This window comes from Amblyraja radiata, chromosome 1, assembly GCF_010909765.2.
Source record: "Amblyraja radiata isolate CabotCenter1 chromosome 1, sAmbRad1.1.pri, whole genome shotgun sequence".
NCBI classification, from domain to species: domain Eukaryota; kingdom Metazoa; phylum Chordata; class Chondrichthyes; order Rajiformes; family Rajidae; genus Amblyraja; species Amblyraja radiata.
This window is the reverse complement of record NC_045956.1, coordinates 1826171-1844524: the sequence shown is the minus strand read 5'-3', so window position 1 is coordinate 1844524 and position 18354 is coordinate 1826171. Positions and strand designations below refer to the sequence as shown.

Here is an 18354-nt window from a genome sequence, read left to right as displayed (position 1 = left end):
CGATGTCCTGATGTGGGCCTTGATCCTGCTACTGTCTTGAACGATGATCCTTACCTTGCTCCATCTTGGCAGCCAATGGCTGAGTTCAGATGATGGTCAACTAAGAATGAATATACTTTGGAGAGTTTAGAAATGAAAGTGAATACCCCTGGCTGGTCTGTCTGACCCTATAGGTTGATGGAGAAGTAGATGACCCTGTATTTGGAGTAGAAGATGTCAGTGCTGCTGTGATGTTAAGATTATATGTTGTATACATGAGCATTTATGAGCTGGAATGATCCTGGGGGTAGTTGAGACTGAGGGTGATCGTGATTTTAACAATGAGGGTTGTCTGTGCTTTTATACTTGAGGTATCATGAGGTGAGGCATGTGAGTAAGTACTCACTTGTGGAATCTGGGAATATCTTCTTTTTTTTTTCTTTTTTTATTTATTAGAAGCAAATGTACAAAAGTATAACCGACGGCATATGAAATAATAGTTATTGTACAGCTTCAATTTTAACTTTTAGCTATAGTTAGAGGAAAGGAAAGGAGAAAAAGCAAGAAAGAGAAGAAGTGAAATGTGCAAAGACAGAACCCCTAGACTACCAAAGTGATGTGGCCACAGAGTGAATAAATGAAAGAAAGAAGAAAGGAATAGAAAAAATAAGAAAAATAAAAAGACAAAAAGAGAAAGAAAGAAAGAAGTGGTGATATACCTGCCTGGCATCCCTCCCCACCCATGGAATCTGAGAATATCTGTTGTGCTTATAAGACTCACACACTTCATCTATGAAAAGGAGAGGTAATTCTCTGGAATTCTCTGCCACAGAAGGTAGTTGAGGCCAGTTCATTGGCTATATTTAAGAGGGAGTTAGATGTGGCCCTTGTGGCTAAAGGGATCAGGGGGTATGGAGAGAAGGCAGGTACGGGATACTGAGTTGGATGATCAGCCATGATCATATTGAATGGCGGTGCAGGCTCGAAGGGCCGAATGGCCTACTCCTGCACCTATTTTCTATATTTCTATGTTTCAGGTCCAATGGCCACTGTAAATGAGTTTTGGTTGCAAAAACAAATGTTTTTGAAGGTGATTGGAAGTATCCTGAGGAAGTAGTGTAGAACATGTTTAATGCAGTCGTGGTATTATTGGCCCAGAAGAAATGGTAATGTTGTCTTTGATCCTTGAGTATTAATAAGAGCTGTTTCTTTTGTGAGTTAACAACAAATTTAGCTGAAAATGTAGGCAATGTCCAACTGGGACAAGTTACAGTTATTATATAGCAATGGCAAATATGACAATATTACACAGAATGCAGGCAGAGTGGTGGTGATAAATGCTAAGGCCTTCAGAAATGTGTGCAGAATATGTTCATGCAGTTATTAGCAGCACATTACTGCATTTTGGAGTTATCTGAACACATTTCTAGATCACCTCACACTCTTTTAAACTCTGACGAGAATTGCCCTGCCCTTCCCACTCTGGCCTCATGACAAATTCCACAGATCTCAGAATTTAGAAAAAGCAAATCACATCTGTACCACATCCAAAATGAATATATCCTTAAGATAGGTACAATAGACAATAGGCAATATGTGCAGTAGGCCATTCGGCCCTTCAAACCAGCACTGCCATTCAATGTGATCATGGCTGATCATCCCCAATCAGTACCCCGTACCTGCCTTCTCCCCATATCCCCTGACTCCGCTATCTTCAAAAGCCTTATCTAGCTCTCTCTTGAAAGTATCCAGAGAACCGGCCCCCACCGCCTTCTGAGGCAGAGAATCCCACAGACTCACCACTCTCTGTGTGAAAAAGTTTCCTCATCTCCGTTCTAAATGACTTACCCCTTATTCTTAAACTGTGGCCCCTGGTTCTGGACTCCCCCCAACATCGGGAACATGTTTCCTGCCTCTAGCGTGTCCAAACCCTTAATAATCTTATATGTTTCAATAAGTATCCTCTCATCCTTCTAAACTCCAGAGTGTACAAGCCCAGCTGCTCCATTCTCTCAGCATATGACTGTCATGCTGAGAGAATGCAAAATGCTGGAGTAACTCAGTGGGTCAGGCAGCATCTCTGGAGAAAAGGAAGGAGTATATCCTCCTTGGCTGCAGAGAATAAAACTGGAGACTATGTTCCAAGTGTGCTGTCACCAAAATGTTGAATGAATGCAGCAATGCCTCCTTACATAAGCCATCTTACACAGATGGTCAGCACATTATTTAGCTTCCAGCTTTTGTACCAGCAATTCAACCTATTTGTGTTTCAAAACAAACACATCAAGATTTGTAATCCCAATATCCACAGGTTCCTTACCATTTAACAGATACTATGTTGGTCAGAACTTGCTGGGGAGCTCTGGCAGTTCCATGATGAATAGCTGCTATTTGCCCTGCTTAGTGTCAGCATTTTTAGAACACCCATGCAAACCCGTAATTCCCAAGCGTTTGCTGCCTGAGTTCAGCCCATGATTCCCCAGCTGGTCTTGACATGCAGTCCAGTGGCAGTGCATGAAGCTGATGAAATCTCAGCAGTTACACTGGGGAATCTGCTCACTAAACCTGTGCCAGATAGAGCAGGAGCAAGAACAGTCAGCCTATTCATTTGAATCGACGCAAATGGCTGTGAGACCCCAGAGAGAATGGCAAGTATAAAGTAATTTAGATGTGTTTTAATTAATTGAGCTGCTCTAATATTTTTAACAAGTCTTTTAGGTGACATGTTTTAACCTTTCTATAATCCTTTTTTTTTCAATTGAATAATTCGCTTTCAATAGTTTTTAAATATTTTAGCATGTTAGTGACCTCCAGAAACTTTCAAAAAGTCTTTTTTTAACAGCTGGCAAAACTAAAACAAGCTTTTTCAAGTTGTCAAGGTTTTTATTCAGCCATGCTGTGAACTGGGTTAGTTCTGGCCCACACATGCAACCACATCACAAGGCACAAGGCTTTGCTCCCATGAATGGCTGTGTCGTTTGGTACCTATGTCCTCCCAGTAGGTAGCGAGTGTCCACTGTGGTGGGGAGGGTGAATTCTTCCACAAAAGATCATAGTTTTTCTGTATGGTGGTGACGAGGGCACAGAGGCTGGTTCCATTGAGTTCCACGTTATTCTGTTTCCTTTTCTTTCTATCTATGTGAATAACTTCACACTTCTGAAGATGATCTCTGTCCTAAATAGCCTACCTGTAGTCTGTGCTCTTTCACTATGGGTATTAACATCTAGGCTAGATGGTTGTCATGGTACTGCAAGGGCATTCGTGGAATGGCAGTGGAGGGATCATGAACCTAGTTGGTCTAACAAATGAAAACATATTCGGTATGAGCTTGGCTTCATATTCATTGGTCTTTATAGACAATAGACAATAGACAATAGGTGCAGGAGTAGGCCATTTGGCCCTTTGAGCCAGCACCGCCATCCAATGTGATCACGGCTGATCATCCCCAATCAGTACCCCGTTCCTGCCTTCTCCCCATATCCCCTGACTCCACTATTTTTAAGAGCCCTATCTAGCTCTCTCTTGAAAGCATCCAGAGAACCTGCCTCCACTGCCCACTGAGGCAGAGAATTCCACAGACTCACCACTCTCTGTGAGAAAAAGTGTTTCCTCGTCTCCGTTCTATATGGCTTACTCCTTATTCTTAAACTGTGGCCCCTGGTTCTGGACTCCCCAAACATCGGGAACATGTTTCCTGCCTCTAGCGTGTCCAAGCCCTTAACAATCTTATATGTTTCAATGAGATGCCCTCTCATCCTTCTAAACTCCAGAGTGTACAAGCACAGCTGCTCAATTCTCTCAGCATACGACAGTCCCGCCATCCCGGGAATTAACCTTGTAAACCTACGCTGCACTCCCTCAATAGCAAGAATGTCCTTCCTCAAATTAGGGGACCAAAACTGCACACAATACCCCAGGTGTGGTCTCACTAGGGCTCTGTACAACTACAGAATGACCTCTTTGCTCCTATATTCGATTCCTCTTGTTATAAAGGCCAACATGCCATTTGCTTTCTTCACTGCCTGCTGTACCTGCATGCTTACTTTCATAGACTTTGTGCTGCCACAGAGCCCTTTTAAGAAGTGCAGATATGGCTTTAACAAAGCTGACTTAGTTTCAACTGGTTCAATCTGCCAACAAAATGATGTTAGTGCATCCAGCAGTGAGTGAGTCACATGGCAATGAGCAGCAATTTCAGGATTACTACTTATACCGTACAATAATGAGGCAAGAAATAGAAAAATAGTCCAATACATGGCCGAGGAGAAGATGCAGAGGGGAAGGTCTTAGTAATCGGGGAGAATGTCACAACTGCACTCAGAGAGGACCTACTGGAGGATTCATCCACTGAGGTGATATGGGTATAGCTTAAACATAGCTGTAATCACTCCAATCGACATATCTGTTCCTCTATTATCCATCCATTAGCCAGCAGAATATGGAGGAACACATATGTAGACAGATTATGGGAAGATGTGAAAGCAACATGATTGGCATGGGGGTGCATGTTTTTTGAAACATTATGCATGCGGATAACACAAACAAATGTGGAGTGGCAGACAATGAAGAAGGATGTCAAAGGATAGAGCAGGATGTAGATCAGTTACAGATATGGACTGAGAATCAGCGGATGCATTTTCAATTGGGCAAGAATAAGGTGTTGCACTTTGGGAAGTCATGTATAAGTGTAAAGTTCACAGTTAATGGCAGGATCGTTTTCAGCATTGATGTATAGAGGGATCTTGGGGTCCAAGTCCTGAGCTCCCTCAAAATCGCAACACGAGTAGATAGAGAGTAAGGTAGACAAAAGTGCTGGAGAAACTCAGCGGGTGCAGCAGCATTTATGGAGCGAAGGAAATAGGCGACGTTTCGGGCCGACGAACCCGCATATTTCCTTTGCCGAAGAAGGGTTTCGGCCCGAAACGTTGCCTATTTCCTTCGCTCCATAGATGCTGCCGCACCCGCTGAGTTTCTCCAGCATTTTTGGCTACCTTCAATTTTCCAGCATCTGCAGTTCCTTCTTAAACACAAGTAGATAGACAGTAAACATGGTACGCTTGCCTTTATTGGTTGTGGTATTGAGTATAAGCGTCAGGAAGTCTTGATGAAGTCCTATAAGACTTTGGTTAGGCTGCATTTGGAGTGCTGCGTGCGTTTCCTGTCGCCTCATTGCAGAAAGGATTCAGAGTCTTTGGACAGGGTGAAGATGAGGTTTACCATCCTGCCTGGATTTTACAGTATTAGCTGTAAGGAGAGGATGGACAAACTTGGATTGTTTTCTCTGGAGCGTCAGAGGTTGAGGGGAGAGCTGATGGAAGTGTATAAAATTATGGGAGGTATAGATAGATAGACATTCAAAATCTCTTCCCCAGGCTAGAAATGCAAGAGGCTTAGCGTTAAGGTCAATGGGGCAAAAATGCTATACAGAGAGAGGTAGGTTCCTACATCTTTCTGCCAAGGCATGTACACTAAGAGTATTTAAGGGGCTTTCAGATAGGCACATGAACATGCAGGGTATGGAGGGATATGAATACGTGCAGGCAGATGGGATTAATTTAATTTGGCATTATGTTCAACACAGACATCATTCCTGTGCTGTTCTGTTCTATGTTCTATGATTAATCTTATGGTGTGGGAGAACATTACTATGATTACTCCATTACAAATCTAATGTTAGTAGCTACACTCGGCATTTAATTAATATTGCCAAATAATTTTAGTCAATGTTTTGAATATTATTAATAAACAGTGTTTCTGCTTTGAAAACCTTTTATGTGAAAACCTCTACCCAGATATCCTGTTTCACTGATTGGTGTGTGATTACTGTGCACTGTTATTTTAACAGTGCTCCTGGAGAATTCTGTTTAAAGTGCACTGCGGCACAGATTTCATTTCCTGAGCCACATTCCTTCTGGCAAATGCATTAGGCTGATTGATCTGCACCAGCTTGCAGCCAGCCAAGACAGTTTTCCAAAATGTTTCCTGCCTCATTAATGCACTTTTAATTTAGAGAATCTCTTGTTTCTGTGAATCATTAAAACTAAATTAAACTGTGCCTCGTCCTTTGAGATTTGCGATTGGGTTAATTCCACTTTTTGCTACTGGCTGTTGGTGGAACCATTCCTATGCATGTAACAACACTGAGTGAAAGGCAGAAAAGTACTGAAGACAAGCAGGTTTCTGCATGCAAAAACTAGTCATAAGAAGCTTTTTCTTCTTCCCTGCTTAAAATTATATTGGATCCTGTGGGGTAGCAGATGGATGAGTGAGTTATTTCCTGATAAAACATGGATAGTGTACATTGTATGTCCATGCATGTGCAGATCATACAACTGAAGAACATTTGTCAGTGAAACATTGGCAGGAAATCAAATAGAGGATGGTATAATTTATGGAAAATTCTCTAAACAAGCTTTGACATGTGACTTCCTTCAATAAGCTTTGCTTCCAAGGACTTCCTTTAGTTGGAAAGTTTCTCTGTGGAGCAGAGTGTTCTGCTGTGGCTGCAGCCAGACTGTTGAAAAGTGAGCTTTTTTCCCCTTGATTTATTTTTTAAAAAGTCCAGCTTACACTTCTTTTCTGCATTTTCTATCAGCATGCAAGGAACTGGTGACGGCACCTCGTGATCGGAAACCAAATGCTTTTGTGCAGATCACTGTCATAAATCCCACACACCAGAGCTTGACCAGATACTCTAATACTGAAACAGTGGAGGTAAGTGTATCATTGATACATCATTTCAGTTGCCTTCTGTATATGGATTTCCCAATATTTATTCTCACATATTTGTGAAGTTTCACCCCCAGCCCAGAAACTAATGGGATAAAGGGTAGAATCTGGAGTTGAAATGTAAGCTTTTTGTTACAGTTAAATCATTTACTTGAACTAAGACTATAAGCTTCCAGCAAAATGTGAGAGCTTAATTTTGCTGGAAATGTGAGTCGGGTGTTGGAAACCACTGCTAACTTAATATTTTTAATCTTCTCACTGAGAGCAGTTGTGCTTCAGTAACACGTTGTGAAAATACCAACTGGGAGCACAATGACCTGATTTGAATACATTTTTTTTACTGAAACAGGACATTTCATAATGGGCACAATATTCATATCTTAACATAAATGAAACAGTTTTTATAGATTGATGGAAATAGAGAATCTGTAGTTCCTGTGGGTTTTACATGCTGATGTCTGTTTCTCCTGGATCTATCTGTTGAAGGCACAGGGCTGATTTCTGGCAACCTACCTGCATGATTCATGATGTGCTATTTATTATGTGGCGATGTTTCGAGTTCCAGGCTTGTCTAGGTGTGCATCGTGCCTCAGTACATCACTATGCTATGATGTTCCTTGGTTTGTGCAAATATGGATTTAGGAATTGCAGAGAGATACTGTATGCTTATCAGTACTCATAAATAACGTATACATCACCATACAATTTTAGTGATGATAGATTGCAAAATACATATAGATGAGTATCTGGTGTGCAGAGTATGCAGCCCTTTTATGTAAGTGTTACTTTAACAGACTAAGAATATCATTAAAGGAGAGAAGGCATTCTTTGTGGTATCCTGTGGAATGCAAATTCAATGCAAAGAATAGATAAAGCAGGCAATTTCTCAAAGATTTTGGATGGCTTTTGGGAGTAAGTATTTTACAATGGATTAAAACTAACAGAAGTAACCTAGGCAGTTGTGTACTGGGGAACATTCTTAAAAGAAATGTTAAAAGCTTGGAAAAAAGCCATCAAGCAAATAAATGACAACTGCTACATTCTGTTTAGATGTGGAGTATATGACAGGTGCTGAAGATGTTTCATCTAATCACTCAGCTCCCTGTAGCGTGCAAATTCAGCTGCTGCAAGCCAACCTTTTGGCCACTTTGAGGCAGTAACTTCATATTTCAAACCAGTCACTGCTCTCTCTCTTTGTCATTTCATGACAAGCAAAATGTGCTGTTGTTAAATTAAAAAGCAATTTTGATTTCACAGATTTAACATCTGTTTGAAAAGTAGTGGCTTAATTTCCTTTGAAGTGGGTGTCTAATTTTGCTGAGTGAAACTCAGTTTGATTTTCCTGGTTCTTGTAATAGGAAACGTAGCATTTTCTGCAGGAAGCATGTGGAGGAACTGAATTCATGGAACATAAGGCTTCTGGTTTTTGAACTGAAGTATTTACTGAAATTCCTTTGGCCTTATAAAGCAGTACATAAAAAGCTGGGCAAGTTGTTGTCTTTTTTGATATATTGTAAATACGCCAATATGAAATTTATACAAGGCCTTCAAGTTAGGAATCTAAAAGTGACTGTCCCATTCAACAAATTTAAACCTATGGAATTACCCTTCAATTTTCTCCTCTTTATCCCTAATGGCACTGATTTGTAACGATGTACGCAATTTCTTGACGATTCAGTGCCAGCAGGTATTTTGACTGTGGCTGGCATCACAATGAACCCTGTAGTTTTACAGCAGGAATCGCTAATCAAGGAAAAAAGAATTGCATTTAGACTATTAATTCTGTGATCTAATAATGTCCCAAAGAATTTCCAGACAATTATGTACTTTTGAGGTGCAGTCATTACTCAAATAAGAATCCAACAGATTGGTGGGCATGGTGCGTGGGCATAATCCAAGGGGCACAGCAATAGACTTGCTGCCTTACAACACACCAGAGACCCGAGTTCGATTCTGACTATGGGTGCTTGTTTGTATCGAGTTTGTACGTTCTGCTTGTGACCTGCGTGGGTTTTCTCCGGGAGCTCCGGTTTCTTCCCACACTCCAAAGACGTGCAGGTTTGTAGGCTAATTGGCTTGGTATACTTGCAAATTATCCCCAGTGTGTGTAGGATAGTGTTAGTGCAAGGGGATCGCTGGTCCGTGCAGACTCGATGGGCTGAAGGGCCTGCTTCCGAGCTATCTCTAAACTAAACTAAGGTATTAAATAAGAAAGTAGGAAGACAACAATAAATTGAAGATAAGAATCTAGAATTGTTTTATTTTACATTTTTAACCTAGGGATGATGAGGCCAATTACAATACTCATTGCAATAATCGTCTAAGTCCTTAGATCCAATTTTGCATCTCCTTGTTCTGAATAACCAATTTCAAAAGTGACTATTTTGTAATTGAGCTATAGGAGGATTTGCTATAAATTTACTTGGAATTGCTTATTCTTTCTTTGAGTATTTAAGCTGGAAATACAATTGTTCATTTTGTGGTGCATTGTAATGTTTTAGTTAGGTAAGTAAGTAAGTAAGTTTTTTGGCCAAGTATTCACATACAAGGAATTTGCCTTGGTGCTCCGCCCACAAGTAACAACATGACATACAGTGACAGTTACAAATGACTCAGAAAACACTAAACATTAATAATAATAAAACATTAATGATAAAACACCATTGATCAAACATGTGAACCAACAAAATACCAGATCAAAGGGAGGCTACAGATTTTTGGCTGTTGAGTAGAGCAACTACTCGTGGATAAAAACTGTTTTTATGTCTGGCTGTGGCAGCTTTGACAGTCCGGAGTCGCCTTCCAGAGGGAAGTGATTCAAAGAGTTTGTGGCCAGGGTAGGAGGGGTCAGAGATGATCTTGCCCACTCGCTTCCTGGCCCTTGCAGTGTACAGTTCATCAATGGAGGGAAGGTTGCATACCAGTCTAGGATATTATACTGTACAAAGAGGAACGAGTTCATCATTATGTTAGCGTGATGTTGTCAAAATGTGATATTTCATCTGCATGTTCTAGCAGAGTGTTTAACAAGCATGTTTAACAATGATATGACATCATATTCATCATGTAACTAATTGTCCCAGCATCTATAAAAGACAGAGCATTCTTACCATGTTAATCAGAAACAGGACGGGGATGGGACAGGATGTGTGCATTATTCTGTAATTATATTAGTAGCTTGCAATCAATGGCAGTGAGCCATTACTGGCAAACCAGCAATATTAATTGTTGAGGCTGCTCTTTGTAACTGCGCACACCAATACATATGTTAGTTAGGTCCAGTCATGGCACTGCCTCTGACAACACAGGTGATTTGTTTAGGATATGGGAGGCCGTTGATTTGGGTTGTTTTGGTTCTTTGTGGTGTTGAAATATTCCTGTTATGTTTTTCTGTAGGTGGGGGATGGTATTCTTTCTGAATGATGACATCATTAAATACCTCAATATTATCATTCAGTAGCAGAGAGTAGAGAACCGCGCAGGAGACAAAAGTTCTAAAATACAAATTTGGACAGTTTCCCACCTTACACCCTCCATAAATTAAAATTCTCATCCACGCACATCTATCTACTGTAGTCATTTCTACCTCTGTAATTGGATTCAATTTTACAACCATATCAATACTCTTGTATATTCCCACCTTCCTTCGTCCCATTGGTATGTGACGGCCTTCAGCTGGTGTGGCCTTACCTTTGGAAGCCCTTCCACAAACCTACCAAACCTTCTCTTCCTTTAAGATGTATATTTAAACAAGCCATCGGTTATCCCAAATGGTTTAGGATTTGTGGTAGTAATGGCAACAAATCTATTGGCATTCAATGCCATTACTTTGGAAAACTAACAGAAACTTTGTGGATCTTTGTGCATACATGATTTTACACAGAAATCCTGCTTCTGTCAGGAATTTAGTATTCATATTGCATTCACCACCACATCAAGGGCAAATACTTACATTGACATGAATTTCAGCAAGTTGTCCCACAGGAAAGTAGTCTGAAGATGTTGTACATTTTTGTATATAATATCTACATGTGTTTTTAATCATGTGCTCCATTAGTTCCTGTCCAACTATCGGGCCTAAAGGGCCTGCCCCACTTGGGCGACCTAATCCGCGAGTTCTGGCGAGTTTGCCCTCGACTCATACTCGCAACATGGTCGACACGAGGTCGTAGGAGGTGTTCGTAACTCTCCTTCATGCTCGAGAGTGGTCTCCGCGTACCCGAGGCATCAGCCAGGTCGCGGCGTTTTTTTTTCAACATGTTAAAAATGCCCGCGAGTAAAAAAAGGTCGCCATGGAAAAAAATGATACTTTTTTACTCGTAGGTTTAGTCGTAGTAGGTCGGCATGTTAGTCGTAGGTAATCGAGGGTAGTCGTAGTCGTAGATAGTCTTCAACATAGTCGAAAGGAGGTCAAAGGAGATTGAAGGAGGTTGTCTACACTCTCCACTTATCGGTGTAAAATCTTCCTGAAGTTAGTCGTAGTTAGTCGTAGCTAGTTGAAGCTGGTCTTCAACATAGTCGAAGGAGGTTGAAGGAGGTCTTCTACATAGTCGAAGGAGGTCTTCAACATGTCCATTTTTCAAACTCTTCTAAACTCGCCAATTAGGTCGCCCAAGTGGGACAGCCCCTTAATTTAATCTTCTTATATTGTAATACCCTCACAGAAATACTTCAAAATATAAGAGATTTTACAATTATTTTATAGTATCTTTTAATAAATATATATAATTTAGTTTCTGAGTGGCTTGGTGGCTTACTCCTGCTCCTATTATCTTGTGTACTTGCCTTGGTGGTGCAGCACCCAGTAGGTTGGCCTGCAGAATGCGAGTATGATACTTAGCTGACAAGGGTGCTAATCTGGTGCCACGCTGAGGAGGCCAAGATTGTCCCAGGAGTGGGTAACAATGGTTGCTCACGAACAATGTGATTCAACTTCCTTTGCAATTCCACAAAAGGTATAATTCTGTGCACCTTCACCTCAGAAATCACATAGTGCATGAGGATGACTCGAATCCAGAAAACTCCAGTCGATTGAAGGGTCTCGACACGAAACATTCTCCAGAGATGCTGTCAGACCCGCTGAGTTACACCAGCCTTTTGTGTCTGTCTCGATTTTTTCATAATGATGTTTGCTGTTGGATTTTGCTTTGAGGAGAAAAATGAATTTCATTTACTTAATGCCATAAAGGAAAGTGTGATATGACTGACTTCCAATAAGGCTTCCTAGTTATTTTTTTAAAGCCACTTGAGATCCTGTTAGTTGTCCAGGAGAATTATTTTATCTTCAGTCTCCTGGTTTGTAGCAAAGCAGCCTAAACGCTGGATTTACCAACACTCAGGAGACACAGAGAACACCACAAGGCTTGTCTGGTTTATTCGACTTTCCTCAGACCACCCACATGCAGATAACGAGATGCACATGATTGAATAGGCCATGCAATGATGCCATACTTAGTTATATGTGCAGATGGAAAGAGCCAGGTGTTTGAGCAATTAACTGACAGTCCTATTTACAGATTCACCCTCAACCCAGGCACCCAAAAGCCTACATTCACCTCATCAGCAACATGAAAGACCACATAACTGTGATTGAAGTGAGTCATCTTTGACCCCTGGGTCTACCTAAGAAGGATGGGATGTTTCATAGAAACATAGAAAATAGGCCATTCGGCCCTTCGAGCCAGCACCGCCATTCATTGTCATCATGGCTGATCGTCCCCTATCAATAACCCGTGCCTGCCTTCTCCCCATATCCCTTGACTCCACTAGCCCCTAGAGCTCTATCTAATTATCTCTTAAATCCATCCAATGACTTGGCCTCCACTGCCCTCTGTGGCAGGGAATTCCATAAATTCACAACTCTCTAGGTGAAAATGTTTTTTCTCACCTCAGTCTTAAATGACCTCCCCTTTATTCTAAGACTGTGGCCCCTGGTTCTGGACTCGCCCAACATTGGGAACACTTTTCCTGCATCTAGCTTGTCCAGTTCTTTTATAATTGTATATGTTTCTATAAGATACCCCCTCATCCTTCTAAACTCCAGTGAATACAAGCCTAAGCTTTTCAATCTTTCCTCATATGACAGTCCCGCCATCCCAGGGATCAATCTCGTGAACCTACGCTGCACTTTCCTCCCACATCCCAAGGACATCAGGTTTGTAGGTTAATTGCCCTTCTGTAAATTGCCTCTAGTGTATAGAGAGGGGATGAGGATAACATAGAATTAGTATGTATCTCCAATGAACTGCAGATGCTGGTTTTGCAAAAAAATACACAAAGTGCTGGAGTAACTCAGCAGGTCAGGCAGCATCTCTGAAGAACATGGATAGTTAATGTTTTGTGTTGGGACCTTCTTCAAATTGATAGTGTAAAGCAAGCAAAAGATAGATACAGTTGAGGGGGAGGGGGGTTGATTGGCATATAGTTTGACAAAGGACAATGAAGAAAAGACAGGGGGATTTAAGAGTTGGGAATAGTGGTGGAAGAGGAAAGCGAGGGGGAAATAGGAGTGAGTCCAAGTGCGACAAAGGAGAGAAGGGGAGGGGGGGGGGGGGAGAGAATGTTTGTGGGGGGAGGGGGTGGTGGTTTAGTAGTTACCTAAGATTGGAGAGTTCAATGTTCGTAAAATGTTTGGTCGCCTAATTATAGGAAGGATGTCAACAAAATAGAGAGAGTACAGAGGAGATTTACTAGAATGTTGCCTGGGTTTCAGCAACTAAGTTACAGAGAAAGGTTGAACAAGTTAGGTCTTTATTCTTTGGAGCGCAGAAGGTTAAGGGGGGACTTGATAGAGGTTTTTTTAAATGATGAGAGGGATAGACAGAGTTGACGTGGATAAGCCTTTTCCATTGAGAGTAGGGAAGATTCAAACAAGAGGACATGACATGAGAATTAAGGGACAAAAGTTTAGGGGTAAGATGAGGGGGAACTTCTGTACTCAGAGAGTGGTAGCTGTATGGAATGAGCTTCAGTGGAAGTGGTGGAGGCAGGTTCGTTTTTATCATTTAAATATAAATTGAATAGGTATATGGACGGGAAAGGAATGTAGGGTTATGGTCTGAGCGCAGGTAGATGGGACTAGGGGAGAATAAGTGTTCTGCACGGATTTGAAGGGCCGAGATGGCCTGTTTTCCCTGCTGTAATTGTTATATGGTTATATGGTATTGTTAGGTTGTAGGTATGTAGAATAATTGGCTTCTATAGAAACATAGACAATGGGTGCAGGAGCAGGCCATTCGGCCCTTCGAGCCAGCACCGCCATTCAATATGATCATGGCCGATCATCCCCAATCAGTACCCCGTTCCTGCTTTTTCCCCATATCCCTTGATTCCTTTAGCCCTAGGAGCAAAATCTACCTCTCTCTTGAAAACATCCAGTGAATTGGCCTCCACTGCCTTCTGTGGCAGAGAAATCCACAGATTCACAGCTCTCTGGGTGAAAAAGGTTTTCCTCAACTCAGTCCTAAATGGCCTACCCCTTATTCTTAAACTGTGACCCCTGCCTGGTTCTGGACTCCCACAACATAGGGGACATTTTTCCTGCATCTAGCTTGTCCAATCCTTTAAGAATGTTATATGTTTCTATAAGATCCCCTCTTAAGGGTATTACAAGTGTGATGAGTTGTTAAGCTGGTTTGAAGACCACACAGCTGCTGGGTTTAGTTCCTTTTCATTGATCCTTGTCAACAACAAGCATCTAATGAAAGGGAAACTCCTGCCATAGAGATTGCCGCAGTTTATTGGGAGCTTTCTAGGAGTATTGTCATTGTCTTCAAATCAATTATTGTGGATAAGTATCTCCTGTTGTGGCTCAGAGTGAGATTTTGTTTTTCTATACTCCCGTATGTTTCTTGAGAAATTCCTGCCATGTTAGACTTGCAAAGGCTGAAACACACTTGGTATAGGAGCATATGCGGAAAGAGAATAAAATGAGTTAACATTTCATTTTGAAGACCCTTCAACAGAATTGAAAATGGAAGAGTTTGGGAAATAATGCAGAGGAAATGACTACAACATCGGGAATATGTATGATGGGATAAGTCATAGGTTGCAGTAATAATACACGGTTTATGAAGACATCGAGTTTATTGAGTTGCTGCCTTGCAGCTCCGACAGTGCCAGAGACCCAGATTCTATCCCAACTACAGATGTTGTCTGTACGGAGTTTGTACATTCTCCTTGTCACCCGCGAGACGTTCGGTTCCCTCCCACATTCCAAAGGCGTGCAGGTTTGTAGGTTAATTGGCTTGGTATTATTGTAAATTGTCCCTAGTGTGTGTAGGATAGTGTTAATGTGCGGGAATCGCTGGTCTGTGTGGACTCGGTGGGCCGAGAGCCATGTTTCCGCGCTGTATCTCTAAATTAAACTAAACTAATGGGTGAAACTAGAGAGAGAAAACAAAGAGATACGACGTGAAAATTGTGAATTGCAAGTCCAAGCTATTGTAGAGAACTGAAGGCAGAAGGAGTATGTTGGAAATGTTCATGATGAGACAGTCTTTGCAGAGAGAGACAACATTAGTTAACCTTGTGGATAACCTGACAGCAGACTGGCCCATGATGAAATGCACAGAGGTACCTGAAATTGTTGGATTCGATGTTGAGCAAATTCTCACATTTGAGGCTTTTTTTACAATATAAGGAAATGAAGAATATCAGAAGGCCGGCTGTTTTATAAGTTCCATCTCATACTGTCATATTCTTTCTGAGTAAATTACATAGAAAACAGAACTGATTTAGGTAGTGCAGTTGACAGGAGAATTGCCTGATGCCCTGAAACCTCTGGAGACTTTGCGCCCCACCCAAGGTTTCCGTGCGGTTCCTGGAGGTTCCCGGAGGTTTTTGTCAGTCTCCCTACCTGCTTCCACTACCTGCAACCTCCGGCAACCACCTGCAACCTCCGGGAACCGCACGAAAACCTTGGGTGGGGCGCAAAGTCTCCAGAGGTTTCAGTCCAGGTTTCCTAAGTGGGACAGGGGCATAACTGTCTGCATATGGGATGGAGTAGTATCATCATTATATTCACCCATTTTATGTATGTGATGAGTTAATGTGGTGACATATTTTCCACTGGCTGCATCCTTAAGAAAATTTGTTTATACTAAATGTTTCCGCTGTATTAGTGTCATTAAAGTCAGGACATTAACTGCCTTATTTTAAAAAACATTTCTGTTTTCTTTCACGAGGCAGACTGTGAAAATCTTTAGAAGTGCAGCGAATATAATAAGCATAAATTAATTAATTCTAAAATTGATATATTAAAATATGGAACAAAATGAGAGTCTAGAGAAGAAAATAATTTACATGGAAAAATGAATAAAGCAGTGTTCGCAGGCTACATGTTTTAATATCGAAAATTACAGACATCAAGAAGATATCAGTGCTACTTCATAATTAAGGAATTAAGGAGGCATGATGATATTAGATTGATTTCCAGATAAATCTAAGCAGGTTTTGTGACCTGATCTTCACATATGGCATGTCGTGTAAACAAATTATCTGGTTTGTTTCCCTGGAATCAGGAAAACCTAATCCTGCAGAAAAACTAATAGTAATTCAGCACCCAGTATTTAGATTTAATCTGTTTTACTATTGCCTCCAGAGAGAAAATCTACATTATTTGTGTTATATTAATTTCATGTTCAACCTTCAAATAAACCAACGCTGGGCAATTTAGATGCTTGAACTGCAGATTCACAGCCATTGCTAATGGTTCTTATACTGAGAATCATGAAGGTCGTGCAAATAGATCAACATGTGAGCAGACACTTCAGTGTTTTCATGAGGTTTTGGGGTCAGGATTATTGTAGTGCTTTCAGAGGCAATGTTAAAACCTATTCACTGCATTGGACTTATTTTTCATTACCAGTATACATCAAATTATTTTTCTCAATGGTAATTTTATGTTGCTTGTTTCCATTTTTCTCCAGTAATGGAATACATTTTATATTCACCGGTTTCTTATCAAATACTTTCCATGATTTAATATACATGTCCGTGTCTAAGAGCTTCCTTGTTGGTTCATTATCTCTGCGCTCAGTAACATGCGTTGTACTTTCATGTTGGGTAATAACTCTGGAACATAAAATAGAGTTAACATTTCACATCATAACCAATCAACCTGAAATGTTAGATCTGTTCTCTCTCCACAGATGGGAATATTTCCTGTTTATATTTCTGATCTCCAGGTATAATCTCTAGTTTATACCGAGAGGCAGTAATGTCCAGAATGGCCTGCTCCTGGAAAAGTCAACCACTGTAATGTCATGGTTTTTCTCTAATTCTGTCTGTTGGCTTGGGTTTTGTCATGCAAATAGACCACGATTTTGGATGAGGAAATTGAACATAGAAACATAGGAAATAGGTGCAGGTGTAGGCCATTCGGCCCTTCGAGCCTGCACTGCCATTCAATATGATCATGGCTGATCATCCAACTCAGTATCCTGTACCCGCCTTCTCTCCATACCCCCCGATCCCTTTAGCCACAAGCATGTACATTGAGAAATGATGCCCACCCTTCAGCTCACCCTGGGTTGATAATTAACCATGCAGCATAAATAGAACTCATTTCACTGTGAACTCCTTTAAGATCTCAGTATGCTTAATATTTGAATTATAATTGACAATTTGAATCTGTGCCCTTCTGGTGTACGGTTAGGTGTGATAAAACAAAACAAGACTTCTAAAGCTGTGTATGCCAGCAGCAAATGTGAAAAATGTTGACAGGCGTTGCTTTGTGCAGGTGTAGTTGGACCACACACCAGATAAATGATCACAGAAACATAGAAACATAGAAAATAGGTGCAGGAGGAGGCCATTCGGCCCTTCGAGCCAGCACCGCCATCCATTGTGATCATGGCTGATCGTCCCCTATCAATAACCCGTGCCTGCATTCTCCCCATATCCCTTGACTCCACACACTCCTAGTGGTCTTTCTAAGTCTCTCTTAAATCCATCCAGTGACTTGGCCTCCACTGCCCCCTGTGGCAGGGAATTCCATAAATTCACAACTCTCTGGGTGAAAAGGTTTTTTCTCACCTCAGTCTTAAATGACCTCCCCTTTATTCTAAGACTGTGGCCCCTGGTTCTGGACTCGCCCAACATTGGGAACATTTTTCCTGCATCTAGCTTGTCCAGTCCTTTTATAATTGTATGTGTTTCTATAAGAGCACCCCTCATCCTTCTAAACTCCAGCGAATACAAGGCTGACTCTCTTTCAATAAGGAATCATCTGTTTCAGTTTTGTGAACCCCGTGCAGCCTCAGTGCCTAAAATGGAGAATTCACCCAACTAGTTCTAAGGCATGCAGACGCACTAGGGGCCAAGTTCACTGCGTGAGATTTGTTGAAGTAATTGATCTGCACTGAGACATTAATAAGGAACTGCAGCTGGTTGCAGGCTCCAGGGAAGGGAAGTGACGGGTCTGGAGGATTATCGTGCAACTTCAGTTGAATGAGTATACATATGGACTCCAGCAGAGGACAGTTTGGCTCTGACGAACAGCTGAATATACTGTAAAATTCACTGTGGAAATTCATTCACATAATTAATATTTGCTGAATTACAGCCACTGTTTATCACGCAAGCAGATAATACCTTCAAGAAAGGAGAAGATAAGGTTGAATGGAAGGCAGATAAGAAAATAA

General features: G+C 41.2%; 1 protein-coding gene across 3 annotated transcripts in view; it reads left to right on the top strand.

Annotated features, from left to right (window-relative positions):
- inpp4b (inositol polyphosphate-4-phosphatase type II B) overlaps positions 1-18354 on the top strand; it is a 589015-nt gene that overhangs the window by 287402 nt on the left and 283259 nt on the right. For all 3 annotated transcript variants that reach the window (XM_033050984.1, XM_033050903.1, XM_033012170.1), the window contains exon 6: positions 6576-6694. In XM_033050984.1, coding sequence (XP_032906875.1) covers positions 6576-6694 — 119 coding nt within the window. The remainder of the gene's footprint in view (positions 1-6575; positions 6695-18354) is intronic.